The following is a 26,715-nucleotide window of genomic DNA, read 5'->3' on the forward strand; positions in this document are numbered from 1 at the left end:
GTAATCAGTTAATGATTAAAATCTGGATTTTTGAAAAAGATCAATTTTTGCACGATGTTTTCTTTGTATATCATGTTTATATGCTATAAATAGGAGTATCACTGCTGGTATATTTCCTTCAGAGCTTAAAAATGCCCGTGTCATGCCAAGCCATAAAAAGGGTCCTAAAGATACTGTCGACAACTATAGACCAATATCTATTTTGCCTACTCTTTCAAAGATTTTTGAAAAGCATGTCTGCAAGCACCTATACCGATATCTATTAAAATATAAGCTCCTTCATGCAAGTCAGTCTGGATTTAGAAGCCACCACTCTTGTCATACTGCTTTACTAAAACTTATTGATCAGTGGTTGAAAGCCATTGATGATGGAGAAATTATAGGTATTATCTTCCTAGATTTTAAAAAAGCATTTGATCTGGTAGATCACATTATCCTTCTTCAAAAACTGCAGTGCTACAAAATTTCAAATTTATCATGTAACTGGTTTAAATCATATCTATCTCATAGATTCCAACAAGTGGAAAATGGGACAATTAAGTCAAGGGCACTAGAAATAAAAACTGGAGTACCTCAGGGCTCCATATTAGGCCCCCTTTTATTTTTATTGTTCATTAATGATTTGCCCCTTCATATAACCTCATCTCAAGCAGACCTCTATGCAGATGATACTACCATTCACTGCACAGGTCGTAGTCTCAATACCATCCAGGACAGCATTACAATCGATTTAGAAAGAATTGAAGAATGGTGCAAGGGAAATAAGATGTATATAAATCCAACAAAAACTACATCTATGGTTATTGGTTCTAGACAGAAACTAGCAAAAACAGACCATGTTCTTAATTTGACTGTTGGTAACTCACACATTAGAGATGTTAATTGTGAAAAGCTCCTTGGGGTTTTTATTGATGAAAATCTTGAGTGGACAGCCCAAATTGACATTTTGTGCACAAAAATCAGTACCAGACTAAATCTTTTGTCTAGGATAAAGAAATCCCTCCCCCTAGAAACACGAAAGTTATACTTTAATGGTTATATTCTCCCTATTTTGGATTACTGTTGTACAATTTGGGGAAACACCAGTGACCAAAATACAAATAGATTAGATAAACTTCAAAAACGAGCAGCTAGAATTATTCTTGAACTTCCTTATGATACCCCATCTAATACAATGTTTAAAAAGTTATCATGGCTTCGATTTACTGATCGTGTTATTTACCACAAGGCCTTATATGTTCATAGATGTTTATATGGATCTGTCCCAGAATATTTGTCTAACAAAATCTCCTATGCTACAAATAAAAATGGAATGCAACTTAGATCAAATACTACCCAATTACTTAATATACCAAAGGCAAGAACAAACGCATTTAGAAGATCTTTTTCATATTCTGGCCCAACTTTATGGAATAAACTACCAGAAGCACTAAGACATATGTCAAACATAAATACTTTTAAAACAAATTGCTTTAAGTTTTTACTTAAAAATCCAGGAATTATTTAAATGACTACGTATCAATTTTGATTTATGTTTTCTTATGTTTATCTTTGTTATGAAGAAATTGTGTGAATTGCATTGTGAGTGGAGTGTGAGGGCCTCAAGGGAGAATAGTGTTTGTACTAATTGAGCATACCCTCTTGAAATAAAGATTATTATTATTATTATTATAGTTTACAGATTATTTGAAAATTTTTCCTTTTGTTTTTTCCTTTAGGAAAAAGAAACAATACATAACATGTATAAAATAAAATCTTTTGTATTGTTTGACATGGTAGAAAATGTCAACAGTAAGAACAAATTGACATTTACTACAAAAATGAGATTACCTCTTTTAATAAGATTATATATATATTGATTATAGTCATGAAAATTAGAAAGTAAATAATTTATAATAGCTATAGTGACATGTGTAAATAAGTACAAGTAATGTGAAGATATAAACTTACTGTTGATTTAGGTTAATATGATTATTTTACATTTCTATAAGTAAATAAAATTACACATTTTGGAGCTAATGCTAGTTTTCAGTTTTGATTCACAATTAAGTTATAAAAAATGTTACATGCACTAGTATATGTTTTCTTCAGTGATGATTTATCACTTTTAAAATTTAGCTTATATTGGAATGGCATCCTAGGCTAACCCAATCTTAATCGGGGCCCATTATAGCTTGCTGTTCAGTGTGAGCCAAGGCTCTGTGTTGAAGGCTGTACTTATAATTGACCTATAATTGTTTACTTTATATATATTGTGACTTGGATGGAGAGATGTCTCATTGACACTCATACCACATCTTCTTATTTATATTAATTGATATAGACTGTCAGTTTTCTTCTGGGCACTCCCTCTTCCTACACCAAGAGGCCTCGGTGGCCGAGTGGTCTAAGTAGTTACTACTGTAATCACTAGCCAGTCAACACGGAGATTGTGAATTCTAAACCCTCTTGCAGGTGCACACTACATCAATCTTATCTGACTAGGATTGTCAGTTTTCCTAATGAAGGTCGATGGTTTTCTCAGCGCACTCCGTCTTCCTTCGCCAATAAAAACTGTCCCACCAAAATAACCTAAATGTGGTGCTTAAAACACAAAAAAATCCAAAATCAAATCTTTCTACACCAATAAAAACTGACCACCCACCACCTAATCATGCTAATAGCACAATAGCGCTGAAATGTAGTGATAAACACTTATAACATTATAGTTATTGTTTCTTTACTTATGTCTGTAATTATTATATGTAATTTGTATTAAATGATTAATATAAGGAGATGAGGTATGATTGCAATTGAGACAACTACATGTATTAACCAAACATGCCGAAGGCAAAGTTCAAATAAATTGGATGTTATCATGGTAAGCAATTATAAGCAACTGTACATCCTTCAACAATGAGAAAACCCAAATAGTGAATTCAGTTATAAAAGGCCCTGACATGAAAATATGAAACAATTCAATTGAGAAAACTAATGACCTAATTTTTAACATTTATCTGTTTATATTTTTTTATAATAAACAAATATGAAAGACATAAACCAACCTCACTAAACTACAGGCTTCTGATTTGGGACAGGCACTTAAAGAATGTGGTATGGTTAAACGTGTTCATGATGTTTGTGGGCTAATTATTTTAGGTTTAATAAAGTATGACTATTCCAGTTATACATTACCTGTCATATGGAATAAACAGAAGGATATTTCATAGGGAAGCAATAAAAATCGCCATTGTTCACTGTAATAATTCACCACCTTAAATATTTGAATATTACTATGTATCACCTTGTGTGTATTGTATACTTATATTTAACAGTGAGCAGCCAAGACCACAAGTGGAACCATTCACAATACAAACTGAGAAGCAAGAAAATCAAGATTCAACAGACACTTTTGCAGAGAAAAAAGAAACAGAAAATCCTCCAGTCAAACCATTAAAGTAAGATTTCATTGACTGTTTTAGGCTTTTGAGTTATCTTTAGTGCATGTGTTAAGATATGTAAGAGGACAAATTGTGTCTCATATTAATCAAAAAACTCCTACAAAAACCAATAGAAAAGTTTCATATAATCAATAATGCCTTTCTTGTATTTATTATAATATTTAAAAACAAAAATTCTTGGTTTGAACAATGTTATAACATATATAACATCATAATACTTTTATTCAACATAAAAAGTCAATGTAATGAAACTAATTACTTATCTAAGATTAAATTGATTGCTTTGAAATACTGTGTTTTAGAAGTCAAATCAAGAGTGTCAATTTAAAATCAGACAGAAATCCTGTAATTTTATTTCTCTGTCATCAAATAGCAGAAGGTGCTGTAAAGTGGTGCTTCAAATCAAAATGAAAACATGATCATGATGATGGAAAAGTTAAAATCAAGTTTTATTGCCTCAGAATTTTAAAATACATGTATATTTGGAAATTATAATAGTAGAAATGAACAAATGTTGAAGTTGAAATTGGAATAAATATAGATTATCATGATTATTCATTATTTGGAATACTGAAATCTTACAGCTGCAGCAGATTTGATGTCCGCCATAGCATGTTTGATGTGGTATAATTGTAGTGGAATGTATAAGACATAACAATAAACCTCATGTTTTCTAAGGCCAATGGGTTGAAAAAAATGTTTTCTATTTTTCTTTATTTTTACAGCAATGAAGATAAGAATGTAGAAATTCCAGAAACACTTTCCACAGATGCAAATATATCTTTAGAACAGACACCAGAAACAGGAAAAGATGTACCTCAACAGTTAGAAAATAAAGTTCCAACAGGGGCAGATAAACCTGTTGATACTATTACTGAACCAGCAAAAACTGATGGAGATAAACCTAAACAGCAGGTACAGTTATGATACTGAGAGTTTAAAATTACCATACAAATTCATATTTTGATTACAGGTGTTGGAACAGGTGTACTTTTCTTGAATTCCCTCATCTGCTCATGGTTGAATTAATTTATATGAAATATTTTTTTTTGCAGGGCGATGAAATTCAAACCTTTACAGAGTGGACACAAAAAGTTTTAGAAGAGGAAAAGCAAAAAAGTATGATATTTAATTTGATTTAATTTCGTTAACATGTTTGAAATACGTGGACATGGTTTAATAACAAAAATACCAAACTCCAAGGAAAATTCAAAACAGAAAAACCCTAATTAAATTGAAAAATCAGAATCTCAAACCTACCAAGCTAATGGAATACAACTGTAATATTACTGACTTGGTACAGACATTTCCTTTTGTAGAAATTAGAAAATGATGAATAAAACCTGGTTTTATATCTAGCTTAACCTCTCAATTGTATGACAGTCGCATAGAAATACAGTTGATTATTTGTGATTGACAGTAACTTATATTATAACTTTGCCAAATCACTTAAGGGCATACGATACAGTTTTGATCCCATATTTACAGTTTTTTTTGTCTGATTAAAACAAATATGTAATAAAAAATTTACCTTCATGTGCTACTTTTTTAGTTAAATGAGGTCGAAATTGTGTATATTTGCTCGAAATTCGGATTTGTGGTCAGATTTTCCCTTTAGAAAGAAAGCCATAACGTTTTTGTTTAAAAAGATAAATACAAATTGTCTTTTGTTAAATAATTTGTAATATCTGTATTTTACAATTGTCCTAAAAACTTATGCATTTTTTATTCAGAAATAACTAATATTTATCAAATGGTCATGGATTGAGAAAAAAACGTAATTTTTTGCTGTATATTTATCAACATTAAAAAAATTGCACTATTTACAGTTTTATAAAATTTGGTTTACATAATCTCCCTGCAAAATGAAATAAAATGTCGTTTTAAAAAATAGAGGTACACGACTTGTTTTCAAATTAAATCAGGTTGAATAATAAAAATCAGTCGAAAATGCATCTTTTCCCGGTATGTCACAGTTTGACATCGCGAAAATAACATTTTATGTTAGCAACGTCATTACCCCCCCTGTAACTGTATCGTATGCCCTTAAAGTCATATTTGAGTGGTTCAGATTTCTTGATGATAACTTTTACAACTCTTTTTTAGCTTCAACAGAATCTACAGGATCGAGTGTTAGTAAATCTAAGAGATCTGTGAATTATGCCTCTAAAGAATGTGGTGCCAAAGTATTAGCCAGTAATCCTGAAGCTGAGAATATCAAAGCTGTACTCACCAATAGCAAGGATGAATATATGATAAATCCATGTAAAGTGGCCAAAAAATGGTAAGTCAAACTTAATGATTCATAGCTAGCTTAAAATTGTGGTTGAAGATACCAAGGGGTCATTCTAAACTTGTTAGTCAAAGAGAAACAGCAACCAGGTGGCCAAAAAAAATTAAAACTAAGTGTACAAAACTCTACTTAGTAACTCAAGATTGAACAGCAAAACCCCACCAAAATTTGGGGGGGGGGGGGGGTCTCAGGTGCTCCAGAAGAGTTAGCAGATCCTCCTCAATTGGCATCTTGAAATAATTTAAGAAGCAAACTAGCCTACTTAGACCCAGTATTTGATTTCAGCACCAGAGATAAACATGATTTATTCTAATGTATATATTAAGTAAATTTTTATTTGACTACCTGCTGTACTCCGTCTGTTCCTTGTCATTACATCAATCTGCAGTTTGTTATGAATACTATGGGCAGAACATTTTCTTGGTTTCTATGGAAAAGAATGATTTTTATACGACCACAAAAATTTCAATTTTTTGGTCGTATATTGCTATCACGTTGGCGTCGTCGTCCTGTGTCGTCGTCTTGCGTCGTCGTCGTCGTCCGAATACTTTTAGTTTTCGCACTCTAACTTTAGTAAAAGTGAATAGAAATCAATGAAATTTTAACACAAGGTTTATGACCACAAAAGGAAGGTTGGGATTGATTTTGGGAGTTTTGGTTCCAACATTTTAGGAATTAGGGGCCAAAAAGGGCCCAAATAAGCATTTTCTTGGTTTTCGCACTATAACTTTAGTTTAAGTGAATAGAAATCTATGAAATTTTGACACAAGGTTTATGACCACAAAAGGACGGTTGGGATTGATTTTGGGAGTTTTGGTTCCAACAGTTTAGGAATTAAGGGCCAAAAAAAGGCCCAAATAAGCATTATTCTTGGTTTTCGCACAATAACTTTAGTATAAGTAAATAGAAATCAATGAAATTTAAACACAAGGTTTAAGACCACAAAAGGAAGGTTGGGATTGATTTTTGGAGTTGAGGTCACAACAGTTTATGAATTAGGGGCCAAAAAGGGGCCCAAATAAGCATTATTTTTGGTTTTTGCACCATAACTTTAGTATAAGTAAATAGAAATCTATGAAATTTAAACACAAGGTTTATGACCATAAAAGGAAGGTTGGGTTTGATTTTGGGAGTTTTGGTCCCAACAGTTTAGGAATAAGGGGCCCAAAGGGTCCAAAATTGAACTTTGTGTGATTTCATCAAAAATTGAATAATTGGGGTTCTTTGATATGCCGAATCTAACTATGTATGTAGATTCTTAATTTTTGGTCCCGTTTTCTAATTGGTCTACATTAAGGTCCAAAGGGTCCAAAATTAAACTTAGTTTGATTTTAACAAAAATTGAATCCTTGGGGTTCTTTGATTTTGATATACTGAATTTAAAAATGTACTTAGATTTTTAATTATTGGCCTAGTTTTCAAGTTGGTCCAAATGGGGGTCCAAAATTAAACTTTGTTTGATTTCATCAAAAATTGAATAAATGGGTTCTTTGATATGCCAAATCTAACTGTGTATGTAGATTCTTAATTTTTGGTCCAGTTTTCAAATTGGTCTACATTAAGGTCCAAAGGGTCCAAAATTAAACTAAGTTTGATTTTAACAAAAATTAAATTCTTGGGCTTATTTGATATGCTTTATCTAAAAATGTACTTTGATTTTTGATTATGGGCCCAGTTTTCAAGTTGGTCCAAATCAGGATTCCATATCACGTATTGTGCAATAGCAAGAAATTTTCAATTGCACAGTATTGCACAATAGCAAGAAATATCTAATTGCACAATATTGTGCAATAGCAATTAATTTTCAATTGGAGTTATCTTTCTTTGTATAGAATAGTAGTTGATAATATATGTTGGAAATTTGCCAGACATGACTATGATGTCATTTTCTATTTTTATTTGCCAATAACTTTATGTAAATAACTTCATTGGAAATTTGCCAATATAAAATGTTGCTGATGAAGTTTTTTTTTCCTTATCTTATCTAAAATATTTTTAGCTTAAAAGTTGTGTCCATACTTGTTCTCATTTCAGATTTCATAAATAAAAAGAAAATTTCTTCAAACATTTTTTTGACAGGATTAATATTCAACAGCATAGTGAATTGCTCAAAGGCAAAAAAATTTTTAAGTTCATTAGACCACATTCATTCTGTGTCAAAAACCTATGCTGTGTCAACTATTTAATTTTAGATTTAAATAAGTTTGAAGAAGAAATCTTTAATTGATTTGTAAAATCTTGACATTTGTTTTGTGTAAAAAACCCATATAATGTCAAAAATTTGATCACAATCCAAATTCAGAGCTGTATCACGCTTAAATGTTTTGTCCATACCTGCCCCAACTGTTCAGGGATCGACCTCTGCGGTCGTATAAAGCTGCACCCTGCGGAGCACCTGGTTTATTCATTCTGCAGATTGATAAGTCGAGTTATAGCTTGTTTGCTGATAGTTTCAATCAATTATACACAGGAACCCAAGCCCTTTCCTGATATTGGTCGTGTTTTCATTTTTATTACCTTAAAAATATATAAGTGATATTTTATACTATTGTTAGTATGCTTCTACTCAAATCACTGGGGACATTAAGTGTTAGCCTTGAAAATCTGTCTGTTAGTCCTTCTGTCCTTCCCATTTCATTTCCGCATTCTAACTTTAATTTACCTCATGCTAATTTTATGATACTCATACAATGCTAAGAACCACAATCGCGGATTATGAGTCATTTACTGCTCTAGAATTATGCCCCTTTTTAACTTAGAAAATTGCAAAATGTGAGTAGTGGCAATCATGTCTACAGACACACTCTTCATTTATCTTTGACAGATTTTGATAATTATTTTTTCCCAGGTTTGTTATAGAACTATGTGAGCCAATCCATGTCAACAATTTTGAGGTTGCCAGTTTTGAATTGTTTTCATCACAGCCAAAGACTTTTCGTGTATCCTTAAGTGATAGGTGAGTAGAACTTTTCTTTCAGATTTCTTTATCTACGAGGTACACCAAAAAAAAGGAGGAAAGTTTTACTTTTGTGAGATAAGTAAAAAATAACAGTCAAGGTTTAGAAAAAATATTTGTTTTGTATTTAAAATTGATATACACATCAATTGAATGTTTATTACTGCAAACAAATCAAAGTCTAACTCTGATACCAGGTATGTATGCAAATTGAAATATTTGTCTTGTTTTGATTCAGATATCCTAGCAAGGAATGGACAAAAATTGGAGATTTTACTGCTTCAGAAGAGAGAAAATCTCATCCATTTCCTGTTAAAGATGGTTATGTGGTTCAGTTTGTTAAAGTAGAGATGTTGGACCATTATGGCACTGAACATTTTTGTCCTTTGACTTGGTTCAGGTAAGTTCTTCTGATTGAAAATTGACATGTAAATTGTATGATTCAATTCTAAATTATGAATATCTTTTAATGAAAAGAACCATAAAATGCATAAAGTTGATAATCAGACCTAATGTTAACAACCTATAAATATATCAGGAGGCAGAGAATTCATGAGGTAATTTAGTAAGACAAATCTTTTGATTATCATGATAAAATCATTATGCTTGAATGATTGAGCAATGAGGAATTTTAATTTTTAAGGCGTTACCAATTACATTGATCAGTATTAATAAAATTGAGAAAGGAAATGGGGAATGTATCATAGAGATAACAAACCGACTAAAGAGAAGAAACATCTGAAGGCCACCATTGAGTCTTCAACAGAATGTGAAAATCTCCCACTGGGTATCAGTTTATCTTGAAAAGTATGTTAAATAAAACATTTTCATCAGTTTTCTGTGGTAAACCTTTTTGGGCATAACATATGAGTTTGAATAAAAAATATTTTTTTTAATGAAAATGGTAGCTACTATCTGTTAAAATGTATATATATCAATAAAACAGGAATTTCCTTACAATTGTAGAATGTTTGGAATGCCGGTGGAGTATGATGAGTATGGACACCGACCTCATGAAGATAATGATGATAATGAAAATGATATGGATGAAGGTGTGTTTTACTATGGAAACCTGACAACCTTAAATAAATATATATTTATTCTTGCCATTGAAAAGTTCTTGATTGACAGCAAAGAAAGTTTCTTAACAGTATTGAATTTCTGCAATGGAAATGTCTTAAAATTGGCTGAAAAACTAAATATTTTCTTCTTTTTTCAGTATTATTGCAAAATGAGCAGACAGAAGATGCAGAATCATCCAAGAACTTGTTTACTAGTGCAACAGGTAAGATAGTGTTTTGCTATTAAACAGTTTATTTCTGCTTAAAAATGGTATCTGGTTTAAAATTATCATTTAAAAAGATAATACAGGAAGAGGTCATTCATTATATCAAGACCTTATTTTGAAATTTTTATGCCCCACTTAGCGGCATTATGTTTTTCAGTCTGTGCGTCCGTTCTTTAGTCCGTCTGTTTGTCCATCCATTAGTCTGTATGTCCCGCTTTAGCTTAAAGTTTTTTGTCAAGGTAGTATTAGATTAAGTTGAAGTCTAATCCGTTTGAAACTTAGTACACATGTTCCCTATGATATGAAATTTCTAATTATGCCAAATTAGATTTTTGACCCCTATTTCACTGTTCACCGAGCATAGAAAATGATAGTGTGAGTGGGGCATCTGTGTACTATAGACACATTCTTGTATTGTTCCTATTGTTGCTATTGTCATGACAAAACATATAACTTCTAGTATACAATTGCAAAGATAGAATTGATTATTTTGTGTCTTGCCTCACATAAAATGAAAAGAAAAGACTTGGGCATAATGTTATCTATGGCAGTGTCAACAATTTGTTAAAGTTTGTGTGATTAGTAAGACTGTTCAAGGGGAACTACTAATTAATTTATGAATCATTGGTATATTGTTTTCAGTTGTATTATCATTGGCGCATCTCATGTCCATAGAAATTACCGGGTATTTGAATCTGCGCCCTCATTCATAGTCAATTGAATGTTTTGCATAGCTGGGCCCCCCTTTCGTGGGAAAAATTTGGTTGATTATAAAGGGAATCATTGAAGCATGAATGGAGCAGACACCCCCCCCCCTTAGGTCAGTCAGCGGGCCCCCTTAGGAAAAGTTCTGGATCCGCCACTGCATAGATCACTTGTTAAATTTTAGGATTTCTTAAGAAGAAAAAGGAGAAGGTTCACGAAGGCTTCAATTGGCCCTGAATTTTTTATGTTTTGTAAATCGGGCCAAAATATTACAAATTTCACATAGAAATACTTGTGATAATACTATTAAGACAAAAATATTTTTTATAGCACTTTCATTTACAATTTATGGAGCTATGACCCCTTAATTAAACATAATTTGTATTAAAAGGTCAATCTTAGTACTTTTTTCCATAATTTTTAATTGTTTTTGGCATAAGTAACCTTGGCCGCCATCTACGATCCAAAAGTTTTTTATATTGATGAAATCTATATCAAAATTGGAATCTTTTGGTTACAACACATTTTGGATCGTATGGAGCGACCAAGGTGTTTTTTAAAGCTAATTTAGGTCTGAAAAATGCACAAACTCATGATATTTTGACAAAATGTCCAAAATGGGCTTACTTTGGAGAATATTATGTTCCCATATGAAAAGAACTGATATATTTAGCATTTAGACTTTTGAAATAGACCCATTTACAAACCAAATTGAGACCTTTGTGGTGTTTTATGATAAAATTGATATTTTAGGCCAATTTGTGCCATAAGTGAACCTTGTCCTTTAATCACAGACATGGTCAATGATATTTGGTTTGCAGTTGTATAAGCATTGGCACATCTCTTTTCTGTGGAGATCACATTGCCCTGCCCTTCAGTCATAATTATTTGACTTTGGAACTGTTGCATAGTTTACATGTTAAATATTGTGATGCGGTCCATTCAAGATGGACCACTTGTGATAAGTTTTATTAGTGAATGTTAGCAGTTACATATCTCATCCCCACAATATTTTTGTTAGGATTGACCTTTAAGTTTAATTACAGCCACTAAATTTCTTTTTCATTTCAAGATGTTTTTATCCATCCAATTGTGTTGTTTTTTCTGATGTTAAAGTAATTTATATTATGTTGGAAATCTTTCATAAGAAAATTTAACCACACATACATATATTTTTTTTAGACAGAATTTTTTTTATTATTTGCATTTATTATATATTTCAGAAAGTGTTATGAAGCTTGTTAAGAAAGTTTTAAATGTTGCAGACAAAGAACAGGATTCTAAAACAAGTAAGTACATGTATCTCTCTCAATGATACTAGTGAGATCTGACAACCACTTGAAAGAGAGGTGATATTAAGGGCCTTAATCCCATTCATTTAAGAAATATCACACAGGAAGAAGGTAAAATACAGGGCATCTGAAATATGGTCTACAGGCTGTTCCATAAAACAAGTTGATTGAAATCTCTACTATTGGGTGGTAGAAAACTTGTGTGCATCATATACATTGGAATGCAGTTGAAGAGAAATTCTTAATATCCTCCAAAGATGGTGATCCCATTTTGAAAGTGCTGTCCATTGCAATTGTTATCATGTGTGTTTTAATGGAACAGGCCTAATGAAAATGAGGATTTTTGGGGAAATTTTGAAAATAATTGATAGGAAGACCTTTTTCAAATTCCTCACTGAAATTATAAGAATTGTGTTGCAGATTTTTATTAGACATGATATTTATCCCTTGATATATTCTCCCTCTTTTTGCTTCTGGTGTAAAAATTTAATTTATAAACTTGAATGACAAGTTGATAGACCACATCTATTAATATATTTTTCTTTACATTGATCAACATTTAATATGTAAACAATATTCTAATAACATGTTTTTATTATTTTTTTTGGTTCTTTTTAGACCAAACTGGAAGTATCACTGATGATAGTCTCATTGTACCAGGTTCCAACACTACACAGAATAATATGACAGCAGATGGATATATGTTACCTTGTGTACCAGAGTAGGTTTTACACTATGAAGTTAATCATCTGTTATACATTTTGCCATTTATTTTATTATTATTTGGATTGTCACCAAAGCTAAAAAGATAATTGATATCTGTTGTAGTAAACATTTCTCATGAAGAACTGAGATGAAATTGCCTAGAACAAATTAATTGAATTTGAATATTTTGATGAAATAACCTGTTTGACCTGTTAATTGTTTATTTTAACCAGTGCCATACTGTATACATTAATAAATGTTTTGAACTTTTATAGTAAAAAAGAAATGGAAACAGAAAAGAAGAAATTTGATGAGCCCTTACAACCAAGTCCTCCATATCCAGAGTCTGGATTTGTTACTTCTCCATCAGGTAAATAAATGTCGAAATACATCAACTTTGACTAAGGACTATTCCATTAAAATTTATGTGGGAGGGTAGGAATTGAAGTTTAATTATTGAATGTGGGTCATGGGTCTTTTTTCAGTATGTGTCTGTTACAATTATGCACAATTATCTAAAAAATGGTTATTTCTACCCTTCCACATAGATTTTAATGGAATAGCTCTAATTTTATGAGGACAAGACTTCTGTCAACATCAGTAGCATTGTTAGATAAAATGTAATTTCATAATTATTTAATATTATGGTGATGAAGGTAAATCTAGAAAAACGCTTCAGATGCATGAAATTAATAATTTCATTTTACAGAAAATATATAAAAGAGCCATTGCTCTCAAACTTTATTACATAGTGATAATATATTTAATATTTACATTTAAAAATTACTTCTCTGTATTTGGCTATTGTTTATTTTATAGAACCAGAAGATGTGAAGAAAAAAGATGATGAATCTTTTGTTACAAAGCTCGAGGACCATGAACAGGTCCCCAGTGTGAGTGACAATCTGGTTACCTTGCTACAAAATGATGAGGAGGAAGAAACTGTGTCATGTGATTATATAACTGATAAATTATCAGCTGCATCTTATTACAGAAAACCTATCTGTAAATACTATGATATTATGAAGTATTCTCAAAAATTGCCAATTTGTTCACTTAATGAATCCCTTGCTAAAGAACAGGAAGAAGTAGAAAATAGAAAAACTTTACTAAACAAAAATGATTTTATTAGAAAAGAAATGGCACCTGAAACACAAGATGTCAGTCAGACAGAAATAAGGCCATCAGCCTCTGAAAAAAGTCCGGAATCCAATCAACAAAATTTGGAGGAAACATTAAATGCTACGTCAACAGATGTGAAACTGTCGACGGAGAAATTAACAGAATCAACTACTAGTATAGAGTCAATGGATCAAACAATGCAGTCCTCGGCTTCAATTAATCCAACATCATCTTTAACCAAAGTAGAGCCTACCAAAATAGTTACCGAAAAATCTTTAGAAGAAACGGAGGTGTTGAAATCATTAGAAGTATCAAGCCCTGATGTGAGCCAGACAATTCAGTCAAGTTCTTCAACAGAATCAATTGAAGTGAAAGTTTCAGATACAACTCCATCTTTATCTGAAGAGGAACCAAAGAAAACTGTAGATTTTGTTCTGGTAGACACTGCCTCATCTGATTCAAGTAGTAAACCAGTTGAACAGGTAGGGTCTAAACCAAATTAAGTATTAATAAACTGTAATGGAATATCATATTTTTTGAAAAGTTTTGCCTTTGTTGATTTACCAGTCAAAGGTATTACTTAAACACTTGATTTTTTAAGTGATTAGAACATTTAAATATTGATATGTTTTTAAAAAATGATACAGAATTATTTAAATTACTTACATACTCAGTTAGCATTTTTTTAACCAAAATTTTTCTATATTTTTCCTACAAGTTTTATCATTTTACGAGTTAAAAACATAGATAGATTCTGATGAAGTAAAAGTTAGAATATATTTCCCAAGAACTTGCTTTAGTTGATATTTTACTAGCTTGAAAATTATTGGATTTACAGTATACAACTTTTAATTCTGTGAATAGGTCACTACATGTGCAAGTTGATGAAACTGTTTAAACATCGGATATTGTAACATTTGCAAATAAATGCTTAAAAAGTAGTTTGACATTTTTATTTGACAGGTCTATGTAGTGATGATCAAAATAACTAAGGTTGCAGTCTTGTAATTGACTGATCCATAGGCTTACATGCAAAACAGCTGATCTTTGAAAATAAAAAAATATAAAATGCTACATAGAAAATTTTTGTCATGTTCATATCATGTATGTACTAATGTGAAATTGTGATATGTTAAGGAGGCTCGAGGGTATAAAAATTTCAGAAAAAAAATAAACATTTGTTTTTCATTACAAATTTTATTTATTACCTTTATCATGTTTATTAGTTGTTACTTATCATATGATACAAAATCATTCAAAAAAATCATTTCGTTTTGCCCCAGATGACTTTTAAAATGTAAATATCATTGAAAAAGTTCCAAATTATCTCCCTTTGATTGAAAAAATGCCATTTTTTGGTTTTTAAATTGAAATATCTTTTTTAACTCTTCAGTGTTTTATAATAATTTCCAAATAAGCTGTACTTAAACTGAACTATTTTTTATTTTATTTTTCTATTTACTATAAGATAAAGTTCATTTATAGAAAAATATAGAGAAATCTTATATTAGATAAAAAAAAATGATTTAGAGCCCCCTTAATCGAAAAAAAAGTGGGTCATGCCACGAAGAATAAAAAGTCAAAATATTTTTTTTTAACTTTCTGTTCGCTGTTTTACTAGGCCGCACCACTTCCAGTTAACATGATATCCTTCCACTTTCCTGGATTGATATCCCCAAAAAGATACAAGATTTTTTTTCAATATGTTTCAATTCAGCATAAACCTATAATCATGATAATCAAACAGAAAAAATTGAGTCCAGAAAAAAATGGACTATTTTGTTTCCCTCCATGTTTTTACATGCACTGGAAACTGGAGTTATAATACAAGACTGGTACCTTAAGACATGACTTTTTGCATCTTTTTAGACTACTGAAACAAAGGTCCTACAACCAGAGGTACCCTCTGCAGAAGAATCTTCAAAAATTGATCCCTCCATATCAGTAGAAATCCAACAGACCCCAATCCTCAAGGCCAATGCCAGTGAAACTGAAGGACCAAGTACAGATACTATTGAACCTGTTGTTGTAGGAGATAATGTTCCAGCTTACCAGAATGCAAAAGATTTAAGACTTATTCATGTTCCTGTTCTGCCCTATCAGAAAAGAGAAACTGCCATCATGAGACTGAATAATAGAATCAAGGCTTTGGAGATGAATGTTTCCCTCAGTAGCAGGTTTGTAGACATAAATGATCAGCAACACTTAAATGTCAGAGATAAATCTTTTATTTAATTTATTATCATTTTGATGGAATGTTTTAGGTGAAAATTATATAGGAATTTCAGGATTCTTGTGTACCCATTTTTATAAGACCTCAAAAATTTTGTGGTCGTATATATTGGTATCACGTCTGCATCCTTGTCGACTGCATAGTCCAAAGACATTTGGTTTCCAAACAATATAATTAGTAAATGTAAATAGAAATCTATGAAATTTGAGCACAAGGTTTATAACCATAAAAGAAAGGTTGGGATTGATTTTGGGGGTTATGGTCCTAACCCAAATATTTCATTACAATCCAAATTCAGACCTGTATAAAGCACAAATATTGTGTCCATTTTGCCAAAACTTTACAGGGTTGGACCTCTATGGTAGTATCCAGCTGTGCTATGCAAAGCAATCTATTTCAATCTGCAAAACATTTTGGTATGTCAAAAGATTAGTATTTGGCACCCACAAAGTTATTCCTGAAAACTCAAGAAATAAAAATCCAGTACCCAACAAGAAAAAGAAAACAGAAAAGATATATCCTCACAGACAAAATCATTTAATTATGTACACTGATGGAGATTGACTTAAAATAACTTTTAGATAAATAATTGTTACTTAAAGTGAAATATATTTATCTATCATGAAATTACATTTGATTTAAAATTTACAGGTAAAATGGACTGAATAAAGCCTGTAAAAAATTTTTTTTACTGTAAAAAATTTTTTTTACTGCATTACTCTATTTATTTATAGTATTTTGTTACATGATAAATGTGCACATGTATTGTATATATAATGACAAACAAATTATTTCTGATGTAGATTTTTGGAAGAAATGAGTCAGAAGTTTAAAAAGCAGACAGAAGACATGATCAAACAACATGTGTTTAACAAAACAGTTGGAGAGATAACGAATGTTACAAAAGCCATTGAAATACAGGTAAACAACATGTGTTTAACAAAACAGTGGGAGAGATAACAAATGTTACAAAAGCCATTGAAATACAGGTAATCTCAAAAATAATTTTGCATTCTGTAAAGACTTTCGCAGTGAATAGCTTGTTGATTTTTTTGGAATTTTTTTTTTACCTTGAGAATATGTTCAGTCTATGCAGAACAGTCATTAATGACATCTATGGCACTTGTTGCAAATATTTCAAATAAACTTTATTTCATATATGAACTAAAGGATTATGGGTAATTGTGTTGTTGATTCACCAGAATGAAAAGGATGTTGTGTCATTGGTTGCTTTTGTTAGCAATTAATTTTTCAAGGTATTTAAAACAATTTGATGAGAATTTTGCTTTTTAGGTAGGTTTGGGAATATTTTTTAAAAAATCTTTCTAAAATTAAGAGTTTTACTGAAATTATACTGTAAATAGAATTTTTTAATGAACAACTAGTTAACATAATTGTACTTCTCTTTGGTCAAGAGTTTGTTTATAAATTATAATATTACACCTTTCTTACACTTTGTGGAAAATGTATCTTTTTGATAAACAGTCAAGAAACCATGATCAGACAAAAATTGATGACAGCACAATGTATTTTTTATCAAAACATCTATCATGTTTCTGGGTTTGTTTGTAGGCTTTCTGTGAATTCTTTTATTTTTGTGGGTACCAATTTTCATGGATTTCTGTAGATAAATTGTTCCAAAGTCTGCTTTGAAGAAAATGTGTAATTCATTGAAAATTTAAAATTCATGGTTCTCCTGTACCAACAAAATCCATAAAAATTGGTATCCAATGAATCATTATGAAAACAGAGTATATATATTTTGGTCAATTTTTCACTTTGCTTCACCTGCAAAAGTGTAAAATGTTAACTAAATTGTAGCTAACCATTGAGAAATCTCCAATAACCCCTTGTTTCCAAGAAATTATATTTCACAAAACCATCAACATGAAATTTCAGATAATTTTTTTTCAGAAGTGTAACAAATGTCAGACTAAAATTGTGTTCTATAGCCCGCAGGTAAAACAAATTGGGTACAGATAAATGAGAGGAAAATGAGGGAATTATTTTACACATATATTTTTTTTATCTTGTAGAAAAACTATTTTTTTTTCCTATTCCTGTTTTATTTATTCCTGTCATTGTTTCATGCATTGATAAACTTTGTTTTCCTTTGAATTTTAAATATTTTCTCAGGTTGATTTTTATTGTAAGAACTACATTTCCAAGACTAGCTGTATATTATATACTCTGCAATATTAACATTGATTATAAAATTTATCCATTGAAGGTAAATCAAAAATGCAGTTTAAATTCTCAACCAAAAAAAATCTCAAAATTTCATAGTTATGTTATATTAATAATATTTAACTTAAAATGTTATATTAATAATATTTAACTTAAAATGTCTAGTTAACAGTAGTTTTTGGAATGTACATAAAAAAGTGTTAACTACTTTTTTTTCGACAAAAACATGCACTTATTGTCATTCACTTAAGAAATAGATTTGCATATTTTGGTGTAAAAAAACTCTTTACGATTTGTATATACATCACCTGTAAATCATGAATATATGCAAGCTTGGGAAGATGCAATGGGTGTTGAAAACTTGTGACAAACTATTTTCTACATTAAATAAACTGAAATGATGAAATATTCTTGTTGCTGTTTTATTATGCTATAACTGAACAGTTACAAGTTGAACTGTTTAAAACGACAAGAACATTACTTATATTTTTATTTTTTTATTGCAGAGTCTTATTCAGAAGCAGAAAATTGATGTTTTAGAAACTACAGTACAGAATTTAACAGAGCTTGTCATTCGTTTTACAGAAAATATGGAGAACCTTAATCAACAGGTTAGATTTTTCCTGAAATTTTTTATATGACACTCGACACAATGTCTTTCATTCAAACCATATTAAAAAACTATATTGCAATCAAGTCAATTTTGCTGAAAAAAGAACAGAAATAAACAGATAACAATACCTTTTATTGGATTACAAAAGTTTGAATAAGTGTTATGGAAATAATTTTTCACAATATACTTTCAATTCTTAAAAAAAAAAACCAGCAAAATAAAAAGAACAAAAGGCCTAAGGATTTATTAAGTATTATTTTTTAGTCAAAACAAACAAAAAATCATCATCCATATTTGATACTTTTAAGCAGTGTTCTCCCCAGGATTTTTGGATAGCACTGTGGTAAGCGCGTAATTTTCAACAATTCAGTAACTTTGTCATGGCATGCGGTTCGTTTGTAATTGATTTGTTATGTGTTTTTCTTATATTATGCTATTGATGTTTTCTCTGGTAATGATGTCCTCATCATGCTCATGAAATATACCTCTTTGTTTGTTAATGTTATTGTCTGGATATAGAAGAAGAGTTTTTTCTCTATTGTAAATTCATATACCGGTAATCCTCATATTATCTGTGCATTAAACCCCAAGGAGAAGTCTTTTTCCATGATGGGTCTATACCACACAACCTATCTGAAGATTTCTAAGAACTAACAGGTGATGTTGCAGAACATGTAGGACCAACAATAAAGTCATTGTCAGCTTCTGTGTTTGGTTTTGTAACCCACTGTAGCAGTGTTCTGTTAACCTTAGGACGTTTGACAGGAATTGACATTTTTAGCATAATAATTTCTCATTTTTCTGACCTTAATAATGTTTTATAATATTTTTAAAAATGGCTTCATCCAAGCTGGACATCGAGAAAGTGAATTTCATCGAGAAAGTGAATTTCTCAAGTCGTATCAGCATGGGTTTTTTTTTTTTCGATATCCTCTCAATTGTTTTCAAATGTTAAAATTTATTACTGAAGAAATGCTGACTAAACAATTATTATTTCGAATAGATGATAATTAATACTTCAAAGACTTGCGCATTTTCCAGGTTCATATATGGATAGTAAACCCGGCAAATTGAAGCAAACCCCTGTGTTTGGTCATTTTTAAAATCATCGTTTGTTCAAAGTTCGTAAAACAAGTTTGTGAGTGTTGACGGGAAATACGGTCAATTTATTTCATCTCATTTCATTCATATATGCCTCTATATATTCTTTTAATTAAAAAAAATAGATGTCAATGTTGAAATCTTTGTTTATTTTGATCTTCTGAAGTCGCCATTTTTAAAAATTATTAGAATGGTCCTGCTGAGTTACTTTATACAACGGAAATAATTCTTTCAGAAATAGTAAACCAGTGGATCACGTGATCCGAAAGTGAAAAATAAACGGGAAATTTGAAAAAATTATGAAAAAATATAGCGACACGCTTGTGTTGGAAAGCACTGCGGTCAGTGCAATAGAACAGCCGGAAATTGGGATAGCGCTGAAAAGCGCAGCGCTAAAATGGCCTGGGGGAGAACACTGCTTTTAAATTACTTGAATTCACCTTTAAAAATATTGTATTCTAGCCAAATATGAACCATTTTTTACAGTGCCTGCCTTTTAACCAGCATCAAGTTTTTCAACTTGTAAACTTACCTTTAATACAAATATTCTGCTGTTTAAAAAAAATCACAAATTATTGCTCGACATAGGGATAGTGATCCAGCCCGGCGGTGTTAGGGCACTTCTTAAAAGCTTTATATTTTAGAAGGTGGAAGACATGGATGCTTCATACTTTGTATATAGATGCCTCATGTTAAGAAGTTTCCAACATGAGAAGTTTCATTCAGTCACAGAGAACAGGACAGGACAGAGAATTTAGGTACATTGATACAATTGAAGTATTTTTTCTGTAGGTACAGGACAGAGAATTTAGGTACATAGTGACAGTTATCATATTGTGTGTCCTTGTTTTGATTCTGATGAAGAAGAAATCCACCAAAGTTCCACGGGAAATCCAAGAGATGGGGACCTCCTCTAATCTTAAACATATCCGTAGAAGAAACTCTTTCTCTGGATGTGACCATGATAAAGTGGATTCTATAGGACCTGCCATACAGAAATACAACAGTGAATCTACATTATGTAAGAGGACCACGAAAAGATATAGTGCCTTTTTTTGTTGATTGTATTTTGATGTACAATAATCATTTTCTATTGGAAGTACTGAGAAAATTTACAAAGTGCCTTCTGCAAAATAAAAATGAAAAATATGAAAAAACAAACAATAATAAACATATTAACAGCATAAAGGAAACTTTAAATTGAGAAAACCTCACTTATAACTTGGTGAAGTACCAGTATTCACATATTCTGCCTAACAATATTAGGCACGAAAAGAAAAATATTTATGCATTTACTGTATATCTAGAATTCAGATAAAACTTTATTAACCAATTAATGAATTGGAGATAGTAATAAGGAGATATAATTCATGTTGATTATGTTGTAGAATGATCCTGGTTTAAATCATAATATGACGTCTATATTTAATTTCCCTTTATCATGTTTATAAAACATCTCCTTTACAGAAATAAGAATATTAAATTTCCTTTCTCAAATTTTTATTAAGTTATCTATAATGGTTTACTTTTATAAATTCTTATTTGAATGGAGAGTTGTCTCATTGGCACTCACACCACATCTTCCTATATCTATATAGCTTATTATACTCCATTTAATAAAAAAAATTCAAATGGAAAAATGATTGTATATGTATAAAAATTTAAGAGGCAGGAATTTGTTAGTTTTAGATATTCCAAATATTTTCTGTTGTCACAGCAAACAGAGCATGTAGTAGCCATCTTTCTTGTCAATATTTTTGAAGTAACATTATGTTATTTTACAGTGAATTCTGGGAATTATTCATCAGATATAGATCCTGGAGGGACCTCAGTACACCATTTGCATGTAAGTAGAACTAAATATGAGATACATACAATCAAGTCTAGTAAATATTTTGTCTTTTAAATCCTATATTTCATTGGTAAACATCAAATGAACGGACTTATAGTAGGAAATACAGAATAAATTTGCAGGATGATAGAAAATTATGTCACAGCATTATAAATTTAGCAAAAATTTTCATGTGTTATTCACATCTACAGATAACTGTGATAACATGATTAATACAAAATGTATAAGTCATAGTTGATAGAGCTATTATCTTAAGAGTGAAGAGCCCCCCCCCCCCCCCCCCCCCCCCCCTTCCCAAAAAGACACCACAACAACAACAAAAAACTGAAGATGTTTGGAAACTGTGTGCATTTTGACCAAAGCATATCCAAGAAATTATATTTTGTCATAAAACCACTAATTTGGGCCTGTTAAGAAAGAAGAACACATTTTAAACAAAATAGTTAAATAGTTGCTATATATATAATCATAGCTATCACTTTGTTGATAAGTAAAATATTTGGATAATTTTGGTTCCAAATGAAAACTTAAGGACAAAGAATCGCTGTAGAACCTTTGTTGAAAGTTTCTTTATAATAAAAAAATAAATATAGGTAGTTATAGTAGAAAGGCATGTTTTGTACTACCAAACTACCAAGAACCCATACACACTAATATGCAATTTAAAGTATGTTGATTTTTTCAGCACATGTCAGGATAAGGTATAGTTTTGACATGAAATGAATGTCACTATATTAGAACTTAAGACATAGTAGCCATTAATACTTGACATTTCAGAATTTAACATAGAGAGCAATGGGGCTATGAATTAGTGGTTTTATTCTATTAACCAGGTGATACAATACCTACTTAAGGAGGCTCGAGGGTATAAAAATTTCAGAAAAAAATCAAACATTTGTTTTTCATTACAAATTTTATTTATTTCTTTTTGTAATTGTTACTTTATCACATGTTACAAAAATCTTTCAAAACAATAAATTCGTGTTGGCCCCAGATGACTTTTAAAATGTATACATCATTGAAAAAGTTCCAAATTATCTCCCTTTGGTGGAAAAATGCCATTTTTTGGCTTTAAAATTGAAATATCTTTTTCAACTCATCGATGACCTATCTTTTTTAATATAATTTCCATATAAGCTGTACTTAAACTAAATATTTGTAAAATTTGAGCGATTTCTGTAATAAATTTCTTTTTTTATTTAGATATTTACCTTTATTTCTCCTATTACTTCAACAGAAAAAAAACACCTTTACAAAAATGTATGCTTCTTTCGAAGGCAGATTGTGAGCGCAAATGAACGGTGACCCCACTTTTTTATTTTATTTTTCTATTAACTATAAGATAAAGTTAATTTATAGAAAAAAATAGAGAAATCCTATATAAATGATTTAGACCCGCGAACCCCCTTAAAGACATTAGCATTGCCCTAGGTCTCGAAAGAAAATGGGGATATTTTTTAAATATTTTAATTTCACTCGTAATCAATTTACCAGTATGCACACAATTTTTTTTTAAGAACTTGCTAACAAATGTTCTGCAAAGCTATTTTCTTTTGATAAGTTCATCTTGATATGGAATTAAAGATAAATTTGTATCCAATTAAAATCAAAACAGTATATTTATATTGTTCCTTATAAATAAACTCTTTCACTGATATGCAAAGACCATATACTCTATAATTTCATCCCATCAGTGTGAAAGTTTAGATGGTATGTATGTTTATCCTGGCATTTTCCATAATTTAAATTAAAAAGTTTCAGCTTTTGTCATCACTTGGTGTTCACTGTCTGTTGTTGTCCATTAAATTTTACAGAGAGCATCTCCTCAGAAACTATTGGACCAAATCTAACCAAACTTGACCACAATTGTCAATGGGTATTGATTTTTGAAAATGTGTCAAATGACCAGCTCATGCCGACATGGTTAAAAATAAAGTACACAGATAAAATACATTTTTTTTCTTATTATCGTAAAAAATCACAGTTGATAGATTGACATCAAAACTATCCGACTACTTTTTGAAGGAGTTATTGCACATTAAAGAAAAGTTTTATCATGTTTTTGCATTTTTGCCTATTATCTCAGAAATTATAATAGAAAATTAAATATGCGAAAATTATCAGCAGGACAAGGTCTACAATATTAATATGACCAAAGTCATCAGTTGACACTTTATTAAAGATGCCAATTTTTTGATTTTTTTTCTTGATAGATAGATAAACATTTTAAATAGCAAAAATAGATCATCTGCAACAGAAGATCTACAAATACGCCTTTACTGCAGAAATTTTCAGTCAATTGGAGATATTGCCCTTTTATATTATAATAAATGGTAATTTTTACTTTTTTACAATTTTGTCTATTAATAATTCAATAAATTTGAAAAGGAATTTTTTAAAGCAGAACATATCTACAAATATCTATAGGTTAACATGACTGAAATAGTAATTTTAATATTCTTAATAGAGTTATCCTTCTTTAATTGTGATTTATACTAAAATAGTGGCCATGGTTGAAGATACTAGTGTCAGAGCGACACAGACTCTTTAAAGCCTCTAGTTATAGTTCTACACATGCAGAAGCAAAATCCCTGGCAGTGTTACTTTTCAACCATTTTTTACACAAACATGTTTATTTTTCGTAGTTACCATGATAGTACTGTACATTCCATTGTCATTCAATTGTGTTCATTCAGTTGCACAATCTGATTATTGTTGTTTTGTTTGTATTTTTCTATGAATGAATGGGACATTACAATTTGTTTCATTTGAGATGAATAATAAGATTATTTCTAAGTGATTTATTAAAAAGCTCTAAGCTACTGTTTGCTGTTGTACAGAATAAAAACATAAGAGAAATTATTATTAATATGAATTCCTTATTTTAAGTTACTATGACATTTACAATTTAACTGACATGTCAAGATAAAAATCTATGACAGGATTGTATCCAGCCGTAGTAAACTAGAAGTGGTACAGGTTTTTATCCAAGAGGTTATAGGTTAACCAGTACATGATCAATTTTTTTTTGCATTTATAATGAACTTTACTAAAGAAATTGTTTTTCTCATTTAAATATTTCAATCCAGGGATCTTTGAAAAACTAGTGAAGACATAGCATTACACAAACTTTCATTCAATCCATTTTACTTTTGTAATATTAAACATATTACATTCCATTGTCTGTCATCTGTGTCAATTCACATGCAGAATACAATAGACTACTTTCCATCAAAAACTTCAGTTAAAGTAAACATCATGCATGTGTTTAGGGGCATCGTTACTCCTTTCCTATGTTTGAATTAAAACAACATGAAATTTCAAAAATACTTTTATATAAAAATTAGATGATGTGGTATGATTTGCCAATGAGACAACTTTCCATCAGCATGATCAGTAAAGAAATGAGGTAGAAGTAATTAGCAACTATATATTTTCAATATTTTAATTCCTTGAATATTTAAAAAGATTGTATCTGCATTATTCATGTTATTATTGAGTTAAAGTTAATAGAGTTTTTTTTAAACTTTAGGCAAAGAAAAGAAAAAGAAAGAAACAAAAGATAAATGGTTCATCAACATCTTTGACAGGTGAAATGAAAGTCACTCATAACAAAACTGGTATCAATAGTGCTGGTCTTCTGTTTGGTACCAGTTCAAGAGAATCTTCCCCTGAAGAAGGTGAACAAACAAAAACGAAATCCCTGAATCGATCTTCAAGTAGTGCTGGACTATGGAGCTATTTTGCCAGTGACAAGCAAGAACAGCTAAAACCAAAAGGACCTGACAAAAAAATGTCTATAAGTTCTCATACAGGCCATGATAAAAAAGATTTGTACAACAGTCATGCCAAAACAAACGGTTGTATCCCAAAGAAGACAATCAAGACAGGAACTATATGTAATCCTACCAAAACATCCAATGGTTGTGCACGTGGACTCAGATCTGGGTCATTTAATGGTTCGGACACGCATTATGATGATTTCTTATCACTCTCGGAGGAAAGTGTTAACAGAGGTGACATATTCATTGTTTCTCCCTTTAAAAAGAAGTTTACCTTTCCTAAGGGATCAGCACCGAACTCCCATAAAGATTCAATGTTAAAAAACCAGACAGGAAAACAAGGCAGAAGTTCTCACACTCGTGCAGGTAGTACTGACCTGACATACAGATCAGTGTCTTTCAAGGAAATGAATGGACATAATTAGCTTTTATTTCGTTGCATTGTTTACAAACAATAGTTCCTTTTATATGTTTTAAAGATTTAAATAGAAAATTACAATTCTTGGTATTGCATGCCAGAATTGTTTTGTGATTAAAAGTTTAAAGTCACTAATTTAATTTAAAGAATAGATTAACTTATAAAAAATAGCAAGAAAAAGGAACACCATGGAAACATCTTAAAAGTTATTGAAAGTTGGTAGTCCAACTGGGATAAGATGTATTATTTAATTTTTGTGCAATAAGATTGTTGTATGTAGTATGTGTCAATCAAACTTGTGTTTTTAAAATGTGTCTGTGATAGAATTTAAAAGTGTAATTTGCATAGCTATTTCTTTGATAATAGTTCTGTATGTGCAAGTGCTTTTGATATAAGAAAATAGTACAATTTATCCCTTTTATATTGTCAGTATTAGAAACAGATTTTTGTTCAAACTAAGTTTATACCTCTCAATTTTGAAAGAAAAGCAACTTTAGTCATGATTTGGGAATAAAACTGAAAATTTGTATATGTGAAAAATTTGTAATTCTCAAATAAGCTGCACCAGATGTGCATTTTGAGAATCAATATCTCTTCAGTAATGGTTGAGGCCAAAAAATGAAAATCAAAAACCTAATACCAATTTTTTTTAAAGACCAAAAGAACGGCCAAACTCAGACAAGGAATTGGAACAATGCACATAGATATAAAGCTGAGGAACTGAACCT

General features: G+C 30.6%; 1 protein-coding gene across 2 annotated transcripts in view; it reads left to right on the forward strand.

Annotated features, from left to right (window-relative positions):
- The window catches only part of LOC143063613 (SUN domain-containing ossification factor-like), a 44,204-nt gene extending 18,062 nt beyond the window's left edge, over nt 1-26,142 (forward strand). The window contains exons 5-22 of one of the 2 annotated variants that reach the window (XM_076235838.1): nt 3,315-3,437; nt 4,166-4,355; nt 4,496-4,559; nt 5,547-5,724; nt 8,582-8,689; nt 8,928-9,089; nt 9,656-9,741; nt 9,909-9,974; nt 11,906-11,971; nt 12,593-12,695; nt 12,955-13,049; nt 13,499-14,283; nt 15,671-15,978; nt 16,838-16,955; nt 18,728-18,832; nt 20,728-20,956; nt 21,720-21,781; nt 25,320-26,142. In XM_076235838.1, coding sequence (XP_076091953.1) covers nt 3,315-3,437; nt 4,166-4,355; nt 4,496-4,559; nt 5,547-5,724; nt 8,582-8,689; nt 8,928-9,089; nt 9,656-9,741; nt 9,909-9,974; nt 11,906-11,971; nt 12,593-12,695; nt 12,955-13,049; nt 13,499-14,283; nt 15,671-15,978; nt 16,838-16,955; nt 18,728-18,832; nt 20,728-20,956; nt 21,720-21,781; nt 25,320-25,994 — 3,523 coding nt within the window. In that variant the 3' untranslated portion in view covers nt 25,995-26,142. Of the gene's footprint in view, nt 1-3,314; nt 3,438-4,165; nt 4,356-4,495; nt 4,560-5,546; nt 5,725-8,581; nt 8,690-8,927; nt 9,090-9,655; nt 9,742-9,908; nt 9,975-11,905; nt 11,972-12,592; nt 12,696-12,954; nt 13,050-13,498; nt 14,284-15,670; nt 15,979-16,837; nt 17,024-18,727; nt 18,833-20,727; nt 20,957-21,719; nt 21,786-25,319 lie in introns of those variants that run through there. The other variant, XR_012975064.1, reaches the window with a different exon arrangement.
- Nucleotides 26,143-26,715: the final 573 nt, after the last annotated feature.

Source organism: Mytilus galloprovincialis, chromosome 2, assembly GCF_965363235.1.
Source record: "Mytilus galloprovincialis chromosome 2, xbMytGall1.hap1.1, whole genome shotgun sequence".
Taxonomy (NCBI): Eukaryota; Metazoa; Mollusca; class Bivalvia; order Mytilida; family Mytilidae; genus Mytilus; species Mytilus galloprovincialis.